The following is a 17,902-nucleotide window of genomic DNA, read 5'->3' as shown; positions in this document are numbered from 1 at the left end:
AGAGAGCTTGCAGAGTGCTAGACAAGTATTCTTTTTAAGACATGGATATTTTTAGGGTCCAAGCAATGGCTTGAGCTCCCATGGGGTACTTTATCAGTAGATTAAGCCCAGAGAACACGTGCTGAGTGCGTCAGGGGCTGTGGGAGAAAACCAGCAGCATAGCACGCCACAGGCAAGCATGAAGAAGGTGAGGAGGGCGGCAGAGGTGTCGCGCTCCATCCTAGGGAGACTTAGCAAGACAGTAGGCTGAGGGCCAGACGGAGGGGTGGGTGTGTGAACTAGGCTGTTAAGCACAAGGAAACAGGAGCAGCTGAAAAACTTCACAGCAATGATGGAGAAGAAATAATACTCATCATCCTCCAGTTCAGTTCTTCCTGTCATCATGTGGAATTATAAATTGCCAAACTCTTCTACCTCATGCAGATTTTCAGACAAGGGAGGGGATGCAGAGCGCTAGTGTCAGGAGTCAGCCTTGATTTTGTCTGATGAATTGCAGGCAAAAATGTATCACAAGATACATAAAAGGCCCACCTGTTCTTCAGTCCTTCAGGGATGCAAAAAGCAATGAAAGTTTTCTTTCCATAGCTTAAAAATATGATTAATATGGTACAGGAATCAAAAAAGGAATGAGACAGGGCACGCTTGCCTTTGCTCAGTTTCATTTTTTCAGCTCTCCTTGCAAGAAGCATTCTTTAAATTTGTATTTTCTCAGATGTCACAGATACTGCAAAGATGTTTTGTCTTCTCACATGGGTAAGGATAAAGAGCCTTACAACTTCTCCCCCCCACCCACCCAAACCACCCCAAAGGACATGACATCAGATGAACAGTGTATTGCAAGAAAAGCTTCATAAATTGATAATCTCTGTATGCTTATGATTAAATTGTCATATCTCTTCTTCAGTAATGCAAGGCAGCAAGTGAGAGAAAAGCCCTTGTCAGAGATGGGGGAGCAGGAGAGTCAATTATTCATAAAGATGAAAGAGCAAAGAGCTTGCTACTCTCCCAGAACCAGCAAGTGGTTGGTGGGGACACTTAACTCCATAGGTAAATTTCTCTTTGACTAGTTGAGTCAGTTGGTGCCTTCTAGCAGGGCAGTCACACTGATTCAATACAAGACACAAAAACTTTGCTCAGTCTAGAGCTGGAAGGTGAAGGTTTTCTGTGCTCCCACCAATACAGATGTCGCTGCTGTGTCTTACCTTTTGGGTGCTTCTCCCCTGAATTTCCTCTCCTTGACTGCTAAATGTAAAGGGAAAGCTATGAGAAATTTAGAAATTCCAAGGAATTGAAAGCAGACACAGACTTTGTGTTTTATACCAAATATAATTTAACAAGAATTCAAAATACATTTTTCTGACATAGTTTAAAAAACATTTTTAAGAAGTATTTGCCCAGGTCAGGCTAAAATGATTCAGAAGTACAATCATCAGGAAACACTCTTCATAAGTGACATTTCACATCATCATCTTTTCCAACAGAACAAAGGTCATGATTCAAACATGTTTTCAAACACAGACTCAACTCCAGATACTAATTAGTAACATGGTGAATAGCAACACTCATTCCTGAAAAGTCTGCCTGGATTGCATATCTCCCAAGGTCAGTCCTGGACTATTGCCACCTTGACTTTTTTTCCAACATTCTTAAACATATTAACAAAGGAGTAATGGAATTAGACACAGTGGATAACAGAACTGAGAAATAGTATTACAGGGGAAAGGAAACTGGGAGAGATTCCCATAACTACAATTCTAGCCTTCCTGGTAACACTACCTGTATTTACTGCCTTTCTCACTGAACTAACTGCAGTAAAAGCCAAATCTGCCATTACCACCAGCTCAGATTGTCCCCTGCATAAAGCCTACCTTCCCCGTTAATAACATTAAAATTCAAATGAAGTTACATTAGAGTATGTCCACAGTGAGTTTTACCCAGTACTTCCACCTACCTTATAAAAAGAAGAAACGAACAGAACTATCTTAAAACTAATTAAATTCTATTAATATAGACAGTAAGGAAACGGATATCAGAAAATAAGATTGAAGACAGGATTCAAGAGTAACTAATCACATGTTAACAGTGCCCAGATTCAGATCAACATTTTGCTGTGTGCCTGCACAACCAAGACACAGCAATCACCCCTTGATACTACGTGTTTTCTAGCTGAGCTCCTGCATAAGAACTGTCAGCCTTGATAAGGCTAGTCCATGATTCCATCACAGCAAGAGATCTTGCTTAGTTATCTGATTTAATTTTTTTTGATTTATTCTTCTTGGCTTGTTGTTTTGACACGGTACCCAGAGCAGATTCTGAATTGCCTGTTGAGGACTGAGGCAGGAGTAGTTTTCCAGACTGTGTTGGGTACTTGGTTTTCATAAAGACTTTGAACAGTGGCTGGGAAAGCATATGTTTCAGTTGTTTCTTCATTCCCTTCAGCATCTTTTGCTTCTGGCTTTCTTCTTGCTCACTAGCTTTTCTTCCTTGGGAATGAAAATCAAAGATACAGAACGTTACAACAACAGAAGAACTTGCACTGGCCTGTTTCATCAGCCTTTAGCATCTGCCCCTACTGCTACAAATCTCTCTCCAACAAAACTGCTCAACTACAATGTAGTTTTCCGGTCATCTGTGACATTTCTAGATCACCTGAGGTTGTCCACAAGAAAAACAAGTAAGAATAAACATGACTGAGTAGCTCTATCCCAGGTTTCATTCTGCTAAATCATTCACTTGACTTTCAACCCACAGCATTCTCTCGGGAACAAAAAGAAAAGGGGTCCAGAAGACAAAATATTAACTGAGGGTTTCCAGCTCTGGCAGAAACTTCTCCTCTGTAAGTTGTTACCTTATGCAAGCCTCATTTCAGCACCTGTTAAACGGGAAACCCTTTTCTTTCTTATACATAAAAAAAACCAATGAGATGGCCAGATTTAATATCATAGAAGGAAGGGAACAAAAGAGACCTGAGATAGTTCACAGGATCAGAAGCCTGATCTGGAGGGAATAAATGAAATCAAGGTTATCTGTAATGTAAATTGAAAGGACATTACTACATCCATTGTAACAATATAAGAAGCATTTTATTTATGGCAGGTATGACTAAGACTTTCATTTGTTTCCAACAAGCTATGGAAGAATTGGAGACTGAGTAACTGCATGAATCTGGCAAGATTCTGGGTGGCAATTACAAAGCGCTTCACTGAAGAACCGCAACTAACTTGCATTAGTTGTGCTGTTTTGAAACTTAAAGCACAGAATACTCAGATTATGTCAAAACAGACAGGGTGCTAATTATCTGAGAGCACTGCTGAACAGTTTGGACAGATCTGATTAGTCTTTGCTTGGAAAGTAGGAGAAAACAAGCTAGCCTATGGACAAAGGAAAGGGGAAAAATATATATCTGAACATTAAGGCATCTGTATATTAAGCAGCTACCAGGATAGAGGCAGCTTAAGCTGAAGTGACCCAGGCAGCAACTCCATTCAGTACGCCTTCTGGACTGGTAGGAAATTATACCTTCAGCTCCTAAAATTGGAGCACAGTGTGGCACTTAACAGTCCATCTAAGCAGTGCAAAGCTTCATGGCATTCAACTAATAGGCACCTGTAGCTGCACAGCCCTATACATTCCCTCAGGCACAGCCTGCAGAATATTTAATCTTAAAGTACAAGAAAATATTATAGTTTTAACACACCACCTGAGACCTCAACAACTTGCATACCACTATTCGACACTTAGCCCACACAATTCAACCCACATAAGGCTCACATAATTTTTGGTATTTGTCAGCATTTCCTGGGTGTTCCTCCACAGCGCTGCCTGGCTCCTGTCCTGCTGCTTGACTACAGGGGGATGGGAGAAATAAGCAGGAGTGGATAAATAGCTTTTTCTTTGACACAGAGGGGAAAAGATTCCCATAGGACATACTAGACCGTTAGATTACCTTAAAACGGTTGCTACAAGTTAAACTATCCTACCCTGCCTGGACTTGTCTGTGTCTTGCCACAATTGTCACAACTCGCTCCCTCACTGCAGCACTACTACACAACCATCCTGAAAACACTAGCAATGCCACGTACTAAGTAGTAACGCTGCTTTACTTCCCCTTCTGCCCTGCAGGGTTTAAAAGTTCCTCTACCATGGTAGCAGTCTTTTTGGACACCAGTGCTGTAGGACCAACTGAGCACGCCCATAACAAGCACTACTACTTGCCCATAAAGAGGTCATCGTCGATATCAACTTCGAGAGCCTCCGCAGCTTGCTGGAGCCAAGAATCGTGTTGCTTTGCTCGACTATTGAAAAATTCTGCCTTCTCAATCTGCCGTGCCAAATTCATCCGCTCCTGCAACAAAAGTGCATCTCAGACATTTTGATCAGGTTTAAATGTGGGGCACTCTACCAGAATCAGTGTTTGAAAGCATGCATTACGATGCAACCTAGGGGTCAGCCTTGCAGAGAGACAGATGCATTTGTTCCCTACTGCTGTCCCAGCAGACACCCTATGTAATACGGACACATCATTTGCCAAAGCGTTTTCCTTCTTCAGATACCCAAGATTGAATTTGACTCCTAAAATATCTCAACTTCTAAACATCGCTGAATGTTAGCACCTCATTCTTTAAAGGAATTGCCATAAACACTTCAGAGACATCAGGGACGCATCACCAATCATTTCCAAAGTACAGCTGGATCTTAAAAGTTACCAGTTTCAGCAATGGGGGACAGCCACTAACTTCATGTTATTCTGAAGAACCAAGTTCCTGCAGGCCACACACGTTTCAAAAAATGCACCTGACTTTGTTTAGGCACAGGACAAAACGTTCCATCCTTCTTCCCAGCTGCTCATATGTGGAATGAAGATGTCCAGCAAACCTAACCTGACCTGCAGCCTTCCAGCTAGGCCAAGCTGTCTTAAATAGCTAATTTGTTACGGAAAGAAAATCTGCACTGACAGTAAATAATAAATCAACCTAGCAACAACTTCTGCTGTTTGGAATGTGCCTGCGGTTGTACAAAAACTGTGTGCGGGATTCCCTTACGAGCCCAAATGAATAGCTGGGTGCTGCACAGTTACAGCACCACCCAAAACTGCCAAGATAATTAAAACAGCAGAAACAAGAAATTAAACTTGTAATCGACTAATAAAACAAGTCGGTCATGTCTCCTTAGATCATTACAAGGAATTTTAAATAGCTTTTCCATCTTTGTAAAATTTGAGTCCTTTTTTGGTCTCTTCTCTACCACGGTTTGCCAATTCTATTCCTTTCAACTGTGAAATTCTTTATGATTTTTCAAAACTTGAATGAAGGCAGGCAGAACCAGAGAAGAGAGTGCAAAAGGGACAGACATAAAGAACTAGCAGCACTATGAGTCCCAACTACAAGGGCTTTGTGATTAAGCGCAGGGCAAAGTGTAAATGACATCTGACCACGTGAAGGGCCTAGGAGGCTAGAGTTCTGTAATTACAATTAGAAAGACACCTTACCTGGGGAAAGAAGCACTGTTATGGAGAGAAGAGAGTGAGATGGTAGCAGGAAAATTTAAGTGTGGGAACAATATTTACCTGCCCATTAATTGACAGAGTGTGATAACTGCCAAGAGCTACTCATGAAGAAATGCCAAAGGGACCTCTGCAGGAGCACTCTCAAAACAAGTTATTTTTTCAGAAAGCAGAAACATTTCTTTCTGAAAAGTATTGTTTTGTAAATCCTAACCACTGTGAATCTTAGGAGTTACTGAATTCTCAGCTAAAAAAGGGAAACATACCTGGTTCTGACCGGGTTCAGTGGCAGCCAAAGATCACTGAAGATCCTGTTCTAGTCTATTCCTAACGGAGACTTTAAACAACTTAACATCCCAGCTTCCCAGCCACCAAGCATACACACCTCCCTGTACCATTTTTGGGAATCTAGTCATGAGAAGCTCTATGCAATGACAGGCAAGGAAAATGTAAGTGTTGTTTATGTCTGAATACTTTTCTTGGGCCAGTTATTGAGGAGAAACCACAAATATTGGTTTAAAAAGATAAAGTATCATTTTTCAAATCCAGGTCCTGAAGAGTAAATTTCATCTGAAACCTGGAAAGAACGTGATGGGCAATGCAGTAATGTAAGCAAACAAGTAAGCAACTACTCAAGCTGCAAAGAGATTGATGTTTCTTTACCTTGATAGAAGTCATATACTTGGTTTCAACCGGGAAAAATGGCAGCTCTTCACTCTTCTCCAAGGTTTTATAAATCTTCCTAAAATTGATCAAGTCATCAGGGCCAATCAACAATAAGCTAAGGCCTTCATTGGCAGCTCGGGCTGTTCTGCCGCTTCTGTGTACATACAACTCAGAAGTGCGAGGGACCTGCAAAAATTCAGACAAATGATGAAACGGGCCATAGAAGCTTAGCAGCAGCTTGTCATTCTTTGGCCAAGAGATTGCCACATAGTACCAGGCCTTATGATAAATTGCTTTTTATATGCACATGGCACATTGCATGTAACACAGCTGAAGGTAAGGGTGAAAGACATTGCCTCGGGACAGTTTTTGTCCCCTGGTCTATTATTTTTCCTGGCATAATCTGTTACAAGTCTTCTCCTAACTTCTGACCCTCTGACATTTCATTTGCAAAGCAGGAAAAAATTGTATGCACCTTCAAAGAAGAATTATAAGGATGAGTCATGTGACACCTTTGGGTTTCAAAGTTAAGCAAAAAGCAAGGAGAATCATATCTGTTATGTCATTTCTTGTATATAATCACACACTTACAATGACAGTCACTGTAGCAGTGGTACAAAGCACTACAGGACAGTTTAATTAAAGATGATTAAATCCCTATACTCTTAACACAGGACTGAGAATCAGAGCTTTATAGTCTTTGGGTTGCTAGTAAAAGAAACTTACTTCAAAACCAAAATAGTAAAAGCAAAAACATCAAAGATATTTAACCTGGTAGTGGATGACATGCTGCACGTTGGGAATATCAAGACCACGAGCTGCAACATCTGTTGTCAGGAGGACACAGCTGAGAAAGCGATAATATTTAATGAACATAAAACTGAAGAGTAAACCATCTGCCAAGAAATGTAAAATACATGACCCTGAATTCTACCACAGCAATTTAAGGAACAAATTTGTACTATCATCTGCTAGAAATACGCTATTTGTTTGCCCTTACAGAAAACCATACCCAGTATTACCTCACAGGCAGTCTTGAAACAGAAACTCTTACAGTAAAAGAAATAACATAAATGTTACCTTCAGCAGGTTCATTCTGTTTCTAATAATGAAATTCCCTACCTTGCTGTATCCTGTTTTCCTAAGCTTTTATTCTCAGGAATTCACAGGAAATAGCATAAATCACTATTCAACAACCAAATCCAACCCCTTGGCAGGGGGCTAAAAGGTCTCCTTCAGTACATTTTTCAGCGCTCTGCCCAGGCTGGGTTTAAAAATATCATTAGCTTGGTATGACAATAGCATTAATGACACAGTTGATCTTTTGGCAGGACAGAAAGGCTATTACACATTTCACCAGTCGAGAAAATCACATTATTATTAACATTATAGATTTAATTAACAATTCTGGGGGCTGAAGTGTCTTCTACCAAGTCGTACTCAAATAATTTCTCTACATAAATTAAAAACTAGAAATATAAGGTGGTTATTCTGTTCTGATAATTAGTATTTCCCCTCACCCCTAGAAATGAAGTACTACTCAGAGAAGTAATTCTTTTATATAAAAGACCCTGTTACAGAGACAGAAATCTGCCTAGGGTATGGAGCAATTTGTTCATTAAAAAAAAAAACAAAAAACACTCCCAGCAGCTGAAAAGAGTTATTTGTAGGTAGCATGAATTTGTTAAGATTTTATGGCATCTGACTGCATACCCTATGGCTACAAGGTTCAAAGCAGAAATAAACAGAAAATTCCATGGTGTGCATTCTGCAAGAGGCTGTTATAGATGGCCTCGTAGATTGCTTCTTGCCTTGAAAATCTGCGGAAATGCAGACTCTGAAAATGCTCGGTCTGGCCTATTGCAAGGCGATTGATACTACATTTTGCCAATGGATACTGCAGATCTATCATGACAATACAATCTGCTTCCACTGCCCGAGTCTATTACTGTGGTACACATTCCAGCACAATCAGACAGCACGCAGTACTTTGCACCAGTACTAAGTTGTGAGGCTTCTTGCTTACTGAAGTATTGAGAACACACACCTGCCTCCCAAAGGCCGTTCCAAAGCCAGAAGGAAGCAATCTTTCTTAAAATGACACAATAGGCATGCCTGGGTAAATCTGACAACCCATTGCTGCTGAAAGGCACAACTGCCCCTTCTCTCACATTGCTCTATGATACTTTGACCCTCAGGAAGGTAATTCATCTAAGAAAACCTGCAAAAGCCTAACCCAGCAAGAATTGTTTTACTTTTTGATAGTTTGGTGAGAGGAACCAACTTACAGGAGCTGTAGAGCTAAGGTAGAGGGCCAGAGGGAATGTGCAGGATGGTTATAAAAGCATATAGATGAGAACAAGGTAAATGACAACTCCTTCAGCAATAAGGACCTGCTGGATCCCTGAGTAATTCAGACTCCAAGGGACCTCAGGAGGTCTCCAGCCCAATCTTGTGTTCTAAGTTGGGTGAGCTACACAGCTGGGACCAGGTTGTCCAATCAAGCCCTTAAAACCCCCAAGAACGAAGTCTCCTCCAATGCCTGTCTGTTCTTACAGAGACAGCTTTCTTGCACCCAGTCTGAAGCTCTCTTATTTCAACTTGTGCCTGTTGTCTCTCATCCTCCCACCATGCACCACTGTGAAAAGTCTGGCTCTGTCTCCTTGATTACCTTAAGACACTAGAGGGCTGCCATTAGGTCCACGCTAAGCCTCCTCTTTTCTAGGTGACACAAACCCAGTGCCCCCAGCCTCCCCTCACAGAGGAAGTGCTTCTCAGCCATCTTAGTGACCCCTCCACTGAACTCACTCCAGCTGAATGCCTCAGCCACCCTATGGACCCCATCCTTCATTGTCAGTAACTTTGGCTCAGGAACCAGGGACGTGCATCCCCAGCCAACTCTCCAAACCTTCTCCTCTTCTAACACGGCTGTTTCCTCTCTTCCCCTCCCCATCCTTCGCATGATTTATTTTTCTCCTCTACTAGAGAGCAGAACAATCAACTTACCTCTCTCGCTCAGCAAACCTTTCCAGGTTTTTTAACCTTTGCTTCTGGTGCATATTGGCGTGCAAAGGAAGCGGATCACAATTTAAGATCGAGAGGAGAGAACTGAGGCGCTTTATACAGTCTATGCTGTTTGCAAAGACCATGGTTCTTCCTGGATACTGAAGAAGGAAGTAATAGAGATAATAGTCCTTCTCGTTTGTATCACAGTGGATTCTGGTCTCTGTCAGAGTTTCAACAGTAGCCTCTTTCCTTGTTAAGTCTATCACTTTTGGTTTGCCCTTTATTCCTACTTTTTCCATTAACATTTCTAGTTTGGTCTTCTTGTCCATCTTCTTAGCATTCTTTTTCTGTAAAACTCTTGTGGGAGTCTGATGGACTAATGTCAGGGTGGCAGAAAAAACAAAAGTCTGTCGTTTAGGGTTATACTGTGAATCATTTAAGAGTTCCAGCAACTGAGACAGCTCTAAAAAATGACCTCTTTCAACCATTCGGTCTGCTTCATCAATCACAAGGCACCTGTCAAATAGAAAACTTACAGTATAAATAGAGTTGTGTAGATAAATACAAATATGATATACTTCAAAAGAATCTTTCCTGATAAACACATAAGAAAAGATCTATATGTAAAACTCTAAGGAACACTAGATATGCCAGGGTAGCTACAACAGCCTTCCGCATTTCTTTCTGAAAAAACGGGTTTCTAAAAGAAAAATAATTTTTTTGTTACTGACTTTAACGTTTCCCTCTCTCCACATAAAAACTATGCACTAACCACTATACTCTGGCAATAAAGTAAGTTTATCTTACATAGCTTAAATTGCTTAATCAGTTAGTAAATGCAATCACTATATGCAGCAACACCCATTACAGCATTCAGCAGTTAGTCTAAAAGCACCTTTACCTGAGCTGCCGAAGATTGGAGAGATGTGGGTGTTTTGCTTTCACTAGTTCCCACAGACGGCCTGGGGTTGCAATTACGATTTCTGGCTTTCGATTCAGTACACGTTCTTGCTTCTGTGCGGCCATGCCTCCAACTAGAATTGCAGTCTTAATGCCTAGAAGATATAAATTATAGCCTCTGTTGAATTTATCAGTGAGTATCTTTACATACATCCACTCAGAGAAGTGAGTTAAAAATGTCTATACCACAACTGGCATCAAGCTTCTCAGCCAGGAAATTCGTGGGCTTTTATACAACACTGTCAACATTAAGGCAATGCTGTCAACTTTGCAGAGAAATTTTTGTTAAAGGAATATGTCAAAAATAAAGTAGTCCTTCTCCTAGTGCATATAATAGCCTTTCTTTTAGTGCACCTATCTTCCAAAAGCAGCAATAATCATGTATGTCCTCCACAGCCATTAGCTTTTTGTTTTACCTGTACTGCAGAAACTCCTGCTTTGTCAATTATATCTGCACGAGCAAGCAAGTTCCTGTTAGGAATAACCAGCAGGTCCCTCTAAGACTAAGAAATGCCTGTCTTACCCATTTGCTATGGAACAAGGATATTACTGCCTAATTAATGATTCTCTGGACTGCAGAGTAGCAATGGAAACCCTAAGCTAGTTTTAAGCAATTTGCTTAGGTACCAGAAATTTGGATCTGGAAGCAGAAACCCCACACGTGGCTTACTTCACCCTACTTCTTCAGAGGATACACCAGCACACGTGAGGAACTCAATGCTACTGTGCAAGTACTGCGCACAGTTTTGCGTTGAGACAAAGCTAGCCCACATCAAAACATATTTTCTCTCCTGCTACAGCAACCGCACATCACTTGGGCAGCAGATTTGTATATACAAATAGCACCACTCCTGTCAGGGCTGCACTGACATAAATTGATTATTTTAGGCTAGGAGTTAAAATTAGCCTTGTAATCAGCTGCAGACTGATGAGCACAGCAGGATATGTAGACACCAAAGGAAGATGCTCTTAAACAGTTCACTGCACTCCATACCCTGAGGTTGATGTTGCAAATAAACAATTGCTGCTTTTGAGAATGGGGGAGTTACTTCCCTATTGTCCCCACCTTTAGTAGTTTCACATCCTCACTCCTTCCCTTAACAGATGTGCTGACCTCTGTTTGGATGAGAAAGGAGCAGGATGAAATTCCTCTCATCAACATACTACCCAGCAATATGCTGTGCTTGACTGCTGTTGCAGGTAAGTCAGACAATGTAACAAAGCCTTCTACCCTTAAATTTATTTATTTATTTTTTAAATACATACACATGTATATAAACTGTGGCTTTGTATCCAGTATTGATTCTGTGTTTCTAAAGCCCAGGTCAATAGCTATTTGTACAAATAAACATTTTAAAGCAAAGTATCCCACATTATTTACTTTCATGTGCATCTCTGAAGAATCTTGGTGCACTTCCCAAATATTACTGACTGTGAGCCCTAACCCTTCAAAAGCCACCCAATTTTATGTTGTGAAAAACTGTGGCACACATTCTGGCTCAACACCTGTGCCAAGCCCCAAACCCATGTTATCTGGGACACAGCCCTTGGGGTCTACATACCTGTAAACTTTGTGACTGCATCAATGTGGTGTTTTACTTGCACAGCTAATTCTCTTGTGGGAGTAAGGACCAGTCCTAGAAGAGGTCTCTTTTTATGGACGCCAACAGTATGTCCCTTGTCACTAGAACCAAATTCAGCATTTTCCAGCACCTTCACACAGCCTGTTGCAAACGATGCATCATCTTCATCTCCGCTATCTTCGACCTGCTGATGGGTTAGTTTTTCTGCTTCATCCTCATTTTCCCATCTTGTTTCATCATGATGCTGATGGGATTCTTCAGAAATGCTGTCATTTCTGCTCATTGAGCTGTTTGATTTTTGCCATTCCAGCACAGAGTGAATCATAGGAATTGCAAATGCAAGCGTTTTGCCACTTCCTAAGAAACAAACAAACAGAGTTAATACAGACTGACAAGACATGAAGGTTATTTGAAAAGATGAGAAAAGCCACAGCCAATCACACACTGTTCTTAAAACACACAGTTGCAATCCACACAAGCTCTTGATCTTCAGAAGACCAGAAACTTGCAACAATAGCATCTTGTCTCCTGTTCCCTTCATACATCTTGAGGTCACCAATAACATATTTCCTGGGGAATAGGTATTTTTTTTCTAGCAGGTCAGGCAGATTCATTTGTTCTGAAAGTAGTTTCAAAAAGCTGCAGTTGCAGCCAAGATCTTTTTAAAGAACTGTATGCCCGTAAGGAGAATACCATGCCCTAATTGACAGTTCTGATCAATGTTCTCCAAATAAAGGAATAACAAATGAGGCCAAGGACAAACTGGAAAGTACTTGAAGGATTCGCTTCCATCTTCAATTCATAGTGTTTACCACTTTGTGAAAAACTGTATTTTGACATACTCCAGCCTCTAATTTCCTGATCCATCACAAGCTCAGATTTTTATGGTCAAAACACATACACCTGATTTAAACAGATAAGGCATTCAAGAGAGAAGGGGGTTGTCAAAGAAAAAGAAGTGATCCCCTAGCTGTAATTTCTGGGGTTCACTGCACCAAACTGAGTCACATCCCTGACACATACTCCCTTCCGAACTATCTGCCACTAATAGAGATGTTAGGAGAAACCTGATAGCACAGCAACCTCAGCTAAGGTTCTCATAAACATCAGTTCATTGGTCATAAAAAAAAGCACGCAGAGCACCATACACTATTACGCCATTCCTGCAGCAGGCCACTGCTGGGAAGCAGTCCTCTGGAAATCTCATCTCAATTCCTTGAGCAGTATTTGTCCGTATTACAAGCCCACAGTGGTTTGCCAAAGTCAGCAGCACAATATTTTGTCTACTTAGAGGAGAGTCTTAATATTAGTACCATTAGCCTGACATTATGCTGATCTTGAATCAAATACAACGCGATCTGCCTGGTGCAAATGTCAGCACTGCACCCGGCCAGATTATGGCAGTGAAACTCAGAACTAATCTGTAGACACCACATTCATTCAAATATTGAATAATTAACTCATAGGCCATGTTATCTTCACAACACACAGATCACATACCATATAGCCTGATCTGCAGCACCAGAACAGTGCATCTCGGTGGCCCCAGATCCTACAGCTCAAGCTGACGAACGCTCTTTTAAACAATTTTACATTGTAAGATTTTTTCAGAGATTTCTTAGCTCAAAACCTCACTAGTTCTTCACCGTGATTACGTAGTAACAAACAGAACTAGTTACCCTCACTGCAAAAAGCCTTGAAATTTCCTGTGTCTGATCCCCACATGACTCTACCACCATATCAAAATCTTGCTATCCTCTCCTACGGTGCTACCGAAAGGCGAAGAAGAATAGTTCTTTCACCTGCCAGCGTCCTCCCTCAGGCCCAACACTGAGGGAAGATGCATGATGTGGAAAACAGAACGGGAGAGTTTCAGATTCTCCCACCTGCAGCACTTTCTTAACAGACAATTGCTCACATCTCCTCTCAAGCTTCTGCAGGAACATCGAGACCCATTGGGCTCTCTGGAGGGAACCAGGCATTCTCTCATAAAGGAGCAAAATAAATGAGCAAAACAGCCCTATTAGCTCAGGGTTATGCAAAATTAAGACAGCAAGAGCACAACCTGTTACTAACTGTGCTTTCCATTCTGCAGCTAGGGAGGGATTTGTTTTCCAGCACTGCCAAAATGGCACCTTTCTGCAGCGCAAATACAGCATTTAATTTTTCAGTTCCATTTTCAAAAATACTCCCTGAGGAGCTTTCTAATCTTATTAAAGCCTAATAACACCAGCCTGGCTTCTAATTAAAATAAAAATGCAAATGACTGCATATCTTATTAGTTACTATACCTTCATGCTCAAGAGCAGTAAATGGCTTTACAAGGCAAGTAGTGAGATAAGGCAACTGGAACAGATGAGAAGAATGAAAAAGAATCCTTTAAACCAACACAGCTTGCAATTGTGCTTCCTATTTTTAGCTTTTATGGGAAAAACACATTGTAGTCCCAGAGAAGACAAAACTTCAAAGGTGTTATCAGCAAAAAAGTTAGAGGGAAAGTAATGCTTGGAGACTTCATAGTATTGTTTAGGTAAGATAGAAGCTGTAACAGATTTCACTCAAGCTAGCAATGGCCAAAGATAAAAGACATGAGCCAGTCACAATCTGGACAAGAGATTGCTCCATTAACTTCAGCAGTACTATGTAATACTCACTTCAAGCACAAGCAGTTAGAATGGCTGCAGGTGGTAACAACTTACAGCCCAAGTCCAGATTCAGGGCACTGTCTGGGCCTCTTTTGCTCCAATAATGCTCTGATATGCTGGGCCATACTCACAGTGCTTAACACTCTCCACCTGGTCTTTCCTATTTGCTTCTCTAAGCCAGTACCAAATCATATCCAGAGGAGGCTGGCTCTCTTGTCTCGACACAGGGACATTCACTAAATGTAGGCTGTTGGAGTATGACCCTGTTTCTTTCCTTAATTCTGCTGTTTGTAATGTATCACTTCAGAGTTCTTAAAATAATAGAGAATTTGAGACGGACCAGAAAAAAACCATTCTGTCAAAAGATAAAACCTCACTGAGACTTAAAAGTTATGCACATTCTATTTTGTAAAGCATTAAAATTTATAGTAACTGACAAACACAAAATATTCCATCTTTACCACAAACCATTACTAATACACTGGATACTCAGGATCCACATGCCCTTAACCTTTTTTTTTGTTACAATATTGTAACAATAAGGAGCATTTGAAGAGGGGAGATGGAAACTTCACTGCACGTACTACCAGTTTAACGGACTCGTACCTGTTTCTGCAGCACCAAGCACATCCATATTATCCCGGATTGCAGAAGGCAAGGCTAATGCCTGAATAGGCGTTGGAGCACTAAACCCCAAGTAACTCAAGGCCTTCAATACTGGTTTAGGTACAAACAGGTCTTTCCACGCAGACACATCAGCTTTGTGATCAGTTGAGGCAGATAAAACCTCTGTTGACCAATTTTTGAGTTTTTTAGAAGTGGTTACTGATGGAAGAGCTTCCTGATCTTGAGAGGTCTTATTTTTATCTACCTTCTTTTTCTTTTTCTTCACAGCACTTTTTGTGCTCGAAGTGCTCTCAGCTATATGCCCGTTGTCCTCACAATTTGCGCCTTCGATTATTTCTTCACATCTTGTCTCTTCATCAACTGGCACATCAACTTCTGTGGTGTTAGTATCATCACTTTTATCTGTTCTGGTTTTCAAATCTTTGCTTTTCTTTTTCTTTTTGGGAGGGACAACAGGTTCTTCCTCCTCCCCGCTCCCTTCTGAAAGACTCTGAGCCTTTCTTTTCTGCTCATTTACTTTTCCCACTTTGTTAGAATTTACTAGCTTGTACTCCGTAAGTTCCTCCAGGCATACTATATCTCGAAACTGTTCATCAGCAAAGAGATTGGGGTCGATTTCTACAGTTCTCCATTTCCCTATCACTTCAATACCCTTTCTTTTCAGTTTAACGGAAGATGTAAATCTCCTTCCTTTTTTGGCCTTCATTTTTACCTAAAAAGAAACTGCGGAGAGAAAAAAATAATAATTAGGGCGTCAGGTCAAAAGAATGAAGATTACACTGACAATATTAAAAAAAAAAAAAAAAAAAGACGGGGGAATGCGAGGCATAATTCTTTTAGTTTTAGGGAACCGTCCCGGCAGCAGGCACACGGGGCAGACGCGGCCCCGCCGCGGGGCCAGGCGCTCCCCTGGGGCCCGGGCCCTGCCCACGACGGGCGCCCGCAGGCCCGTCCCGGCCGCCGTTACCGTTAGAGCCGTTACAGCCGTTACCGTTAGTGCCGGTACCCGCCGCGTGCTCTCCCCGCGGGCGCCGCCATTACCCGTGACGTCACTGCATGGCGCCCGCTGCGCCGTGCCGGGGGTGTGTGTGTGCGCATGCGCGCCGCGGGGCGGGAGCTGGCGTTGGGGCGGCCGGGACTGGGGCGGGGGCGGGGGAAGCCCCGCCCTTTTCCTGTCAGGGGCTGTATTCGTCTCTCCCCGGTACGTTAGGGGCTGTGGTGGTGTTTGCTTAATTTCTGCTTGATGAGACGTGCTGGTGGAGCTCTGACAGAGGAGGAATAAGAAAATGTGTTTACCTTCCTGCCACTGAAAAGTTTCCTTCAAAACATAATCATCATCTCCATAGATTATTTCAGCATCATTATGTGCCTAGTATGTCTCATTCATGAAATAATGCGTTAAGGGCCTCTTAAATTTCAACTCTGAAATTAGCACCTAAGGTTGAATGTCATCAGCGTTGCTCTTTCAATAAAAGCCTCGTTATTCATGCTTGATTGTGTGTTACTGTGTTCTTTATTATTCCCTGTTCATAATGTGGGTGAAGTAATGTGGCTGGGAGGAAGGCTGCAAACAGCTCCTGAAGCAAGCACACCGCTGAGGTCATGGTGTGATTCTTCCTTCCCTCCTCCGTCATCCAGCGCTCCTCGTGGCTTCAGCTTGGTGTAGGAAGAGAACATCATAAATTACAGGCTATGATAATGGAAGATTTTTATTTCTGCTGAAAGATTGGCAGATGCTCTGAACGGCTTCTTTGCTGTGAGACATGGGGAAGAGAGGAAAAATGGGAGATTTCAACGTAGGCAAGACTAGGGCGGTAGATTACAGTGCAATTACAGCAGCAATTACAATTATTTCTTCTCTGTGGTCTCTGTGGTATCTGCAGGTGCTTCCTGGTTGTGTGACAAGATGGGAAAGTGGAAGTGTTTTTCTTTTTTCCCCTCTAATGTGTTAAGGCCAAGGACAGAAATAAGCACATTAAATGTTTTCCAGGACAGTTTCAGTTCCAAGTAACCATTATTAACATATCTGCCAATGCATAACGTGAGGAGCTGTTTCCAATTCATATACTCATAAGCAATGCTAAAGAGCATATGAATTTTGCTGCTCTGTCCTCATATTCTGTAAGAAATGAGTTGAAACCAATGAGAGTCCTGAAATGAGTTCAGGGAGCAGGATTTGATATAGTTTAACCTGCAAACCTTATTTATGTAGTACTGAACTGGAGATACTGATGACTGCTAGAGCTAGCAAGCTGGTAGAAGCTGTGACTGGATCTTCCCAGCTAAGTTTAATGGGGGTTTCAGCAGTCTTTATGCATTTCTTCGTGAAAAGTATTTTTCCATCCAAATTGTGTAGAATCAAATTTAACACTGAAAATTTCGCTAGTTTAGATTTTGTCCGCTTTATCTCTTTTTATTTTACTGAATATTAGCAAAAGCAAATTCTCAGAAGCAAAGGAGACTAATTACTCTCAAATTTAGATGTGGTGGGCTTCTGAATAAAGAGTAAACAAATGTGGACAGTAGAGTTCTTACCGATATATTGGCCTTAAATAGTTTCAGAGTTTGTAGATCTGTCCCGAAAGAAAGTTTTAACAGGATAATGACTTGACAAACTATGCTGAATTATGCTTTTTAATGTAGTTATGGACATATTTTTACAGAGGATAGGAGTATTCTGGTTATTCCTCAAAAATCCATTTGTGGATGCAGCTGACCTCTTAATCAGTATTTCTCTGTACTATTTGTAGACAAAGAGACAGAATTACAGTCCCTAAATCTTAATTTGAAAGAAGGCATATGACAGTTTGTAATGAGCATGGAGGTTCAGAACAGTCTGCATAAGAGGTGGCAACTCTTACTTACTACCATGGCATCAACTTGTGTAAGGCATTAATGTTCTGAGTTGCTTT

At 41.4% G+C, this 17,902-nt stretch overlaps 1 protein-coding gene across 5 annotated transcripts; it reads right to left on the bottom strand.

The window, feature by feature from the left end:
* Positions 1-1,311: 1,311 nt before the first annotated feature.
* On the bottom strand, positions 1,312-16,081 carry DDX24 (DEAD-box helicase 24). 5 transcript variants are annotated; one of them, XM_040558863.1, is made up of 9 exons: positions 15,982-16,081; positions 14,970-15,713; positions 11,698-12,075; positions 10,077-10,230; positions 9,176-9,691; positions 6,941-7,016; positions 6,167-6,355; positions 4,216-4,345; positions 1,312-2,483 (listed from the first exon to the last, which is right to left on the bottom strand). In XM_040558863.1, the coding sequence occupies exons 2-9, from the start codon at positions 15,694-15,696 to the stop codon at positions 2,239-2,241; spliced, it is 2,415 nt and encodes an 804-aa protein (XP_040414797.1). In that variant the 5' UTR covers positions 15,697-15,713; positions 15,982-16,081; the 3' UTR covers positions 1,312-2,238. The 5 variants fall into 5 exon arrangements, with proteins under 5 accessions (XP_040414797.1, XP_040414798.1, XP_040414799.1 ...); XM_040558864.1 differs by having other exon boundaries at positions 16,032-16,075; XM_040558865.1 differs by having other exon boundaries at positions 15,958-16,053.
* Positions 16,082-17,902: the final 1,821 nt, after the last annotated feature.

Source organism: Cygnus olor, chromosome 5 (genome assembly GCF_009769625.2).
Source record: "Cygnus olor isolate bCygOlo1 chromosome 5, bCygOlo1.pri.v2, whole genome shotgun sequence".
NCBI lineage: Eukaryota > Metazoa > Chordata > Aves > Anseriformes > Anatidae > Cygnus > Cygnus olor.
The sequence above is the reverse complement of the archived record's forward strand: the minus strand, read 5'-3'. Positions and strand labels throughout refer to the sequence as shown.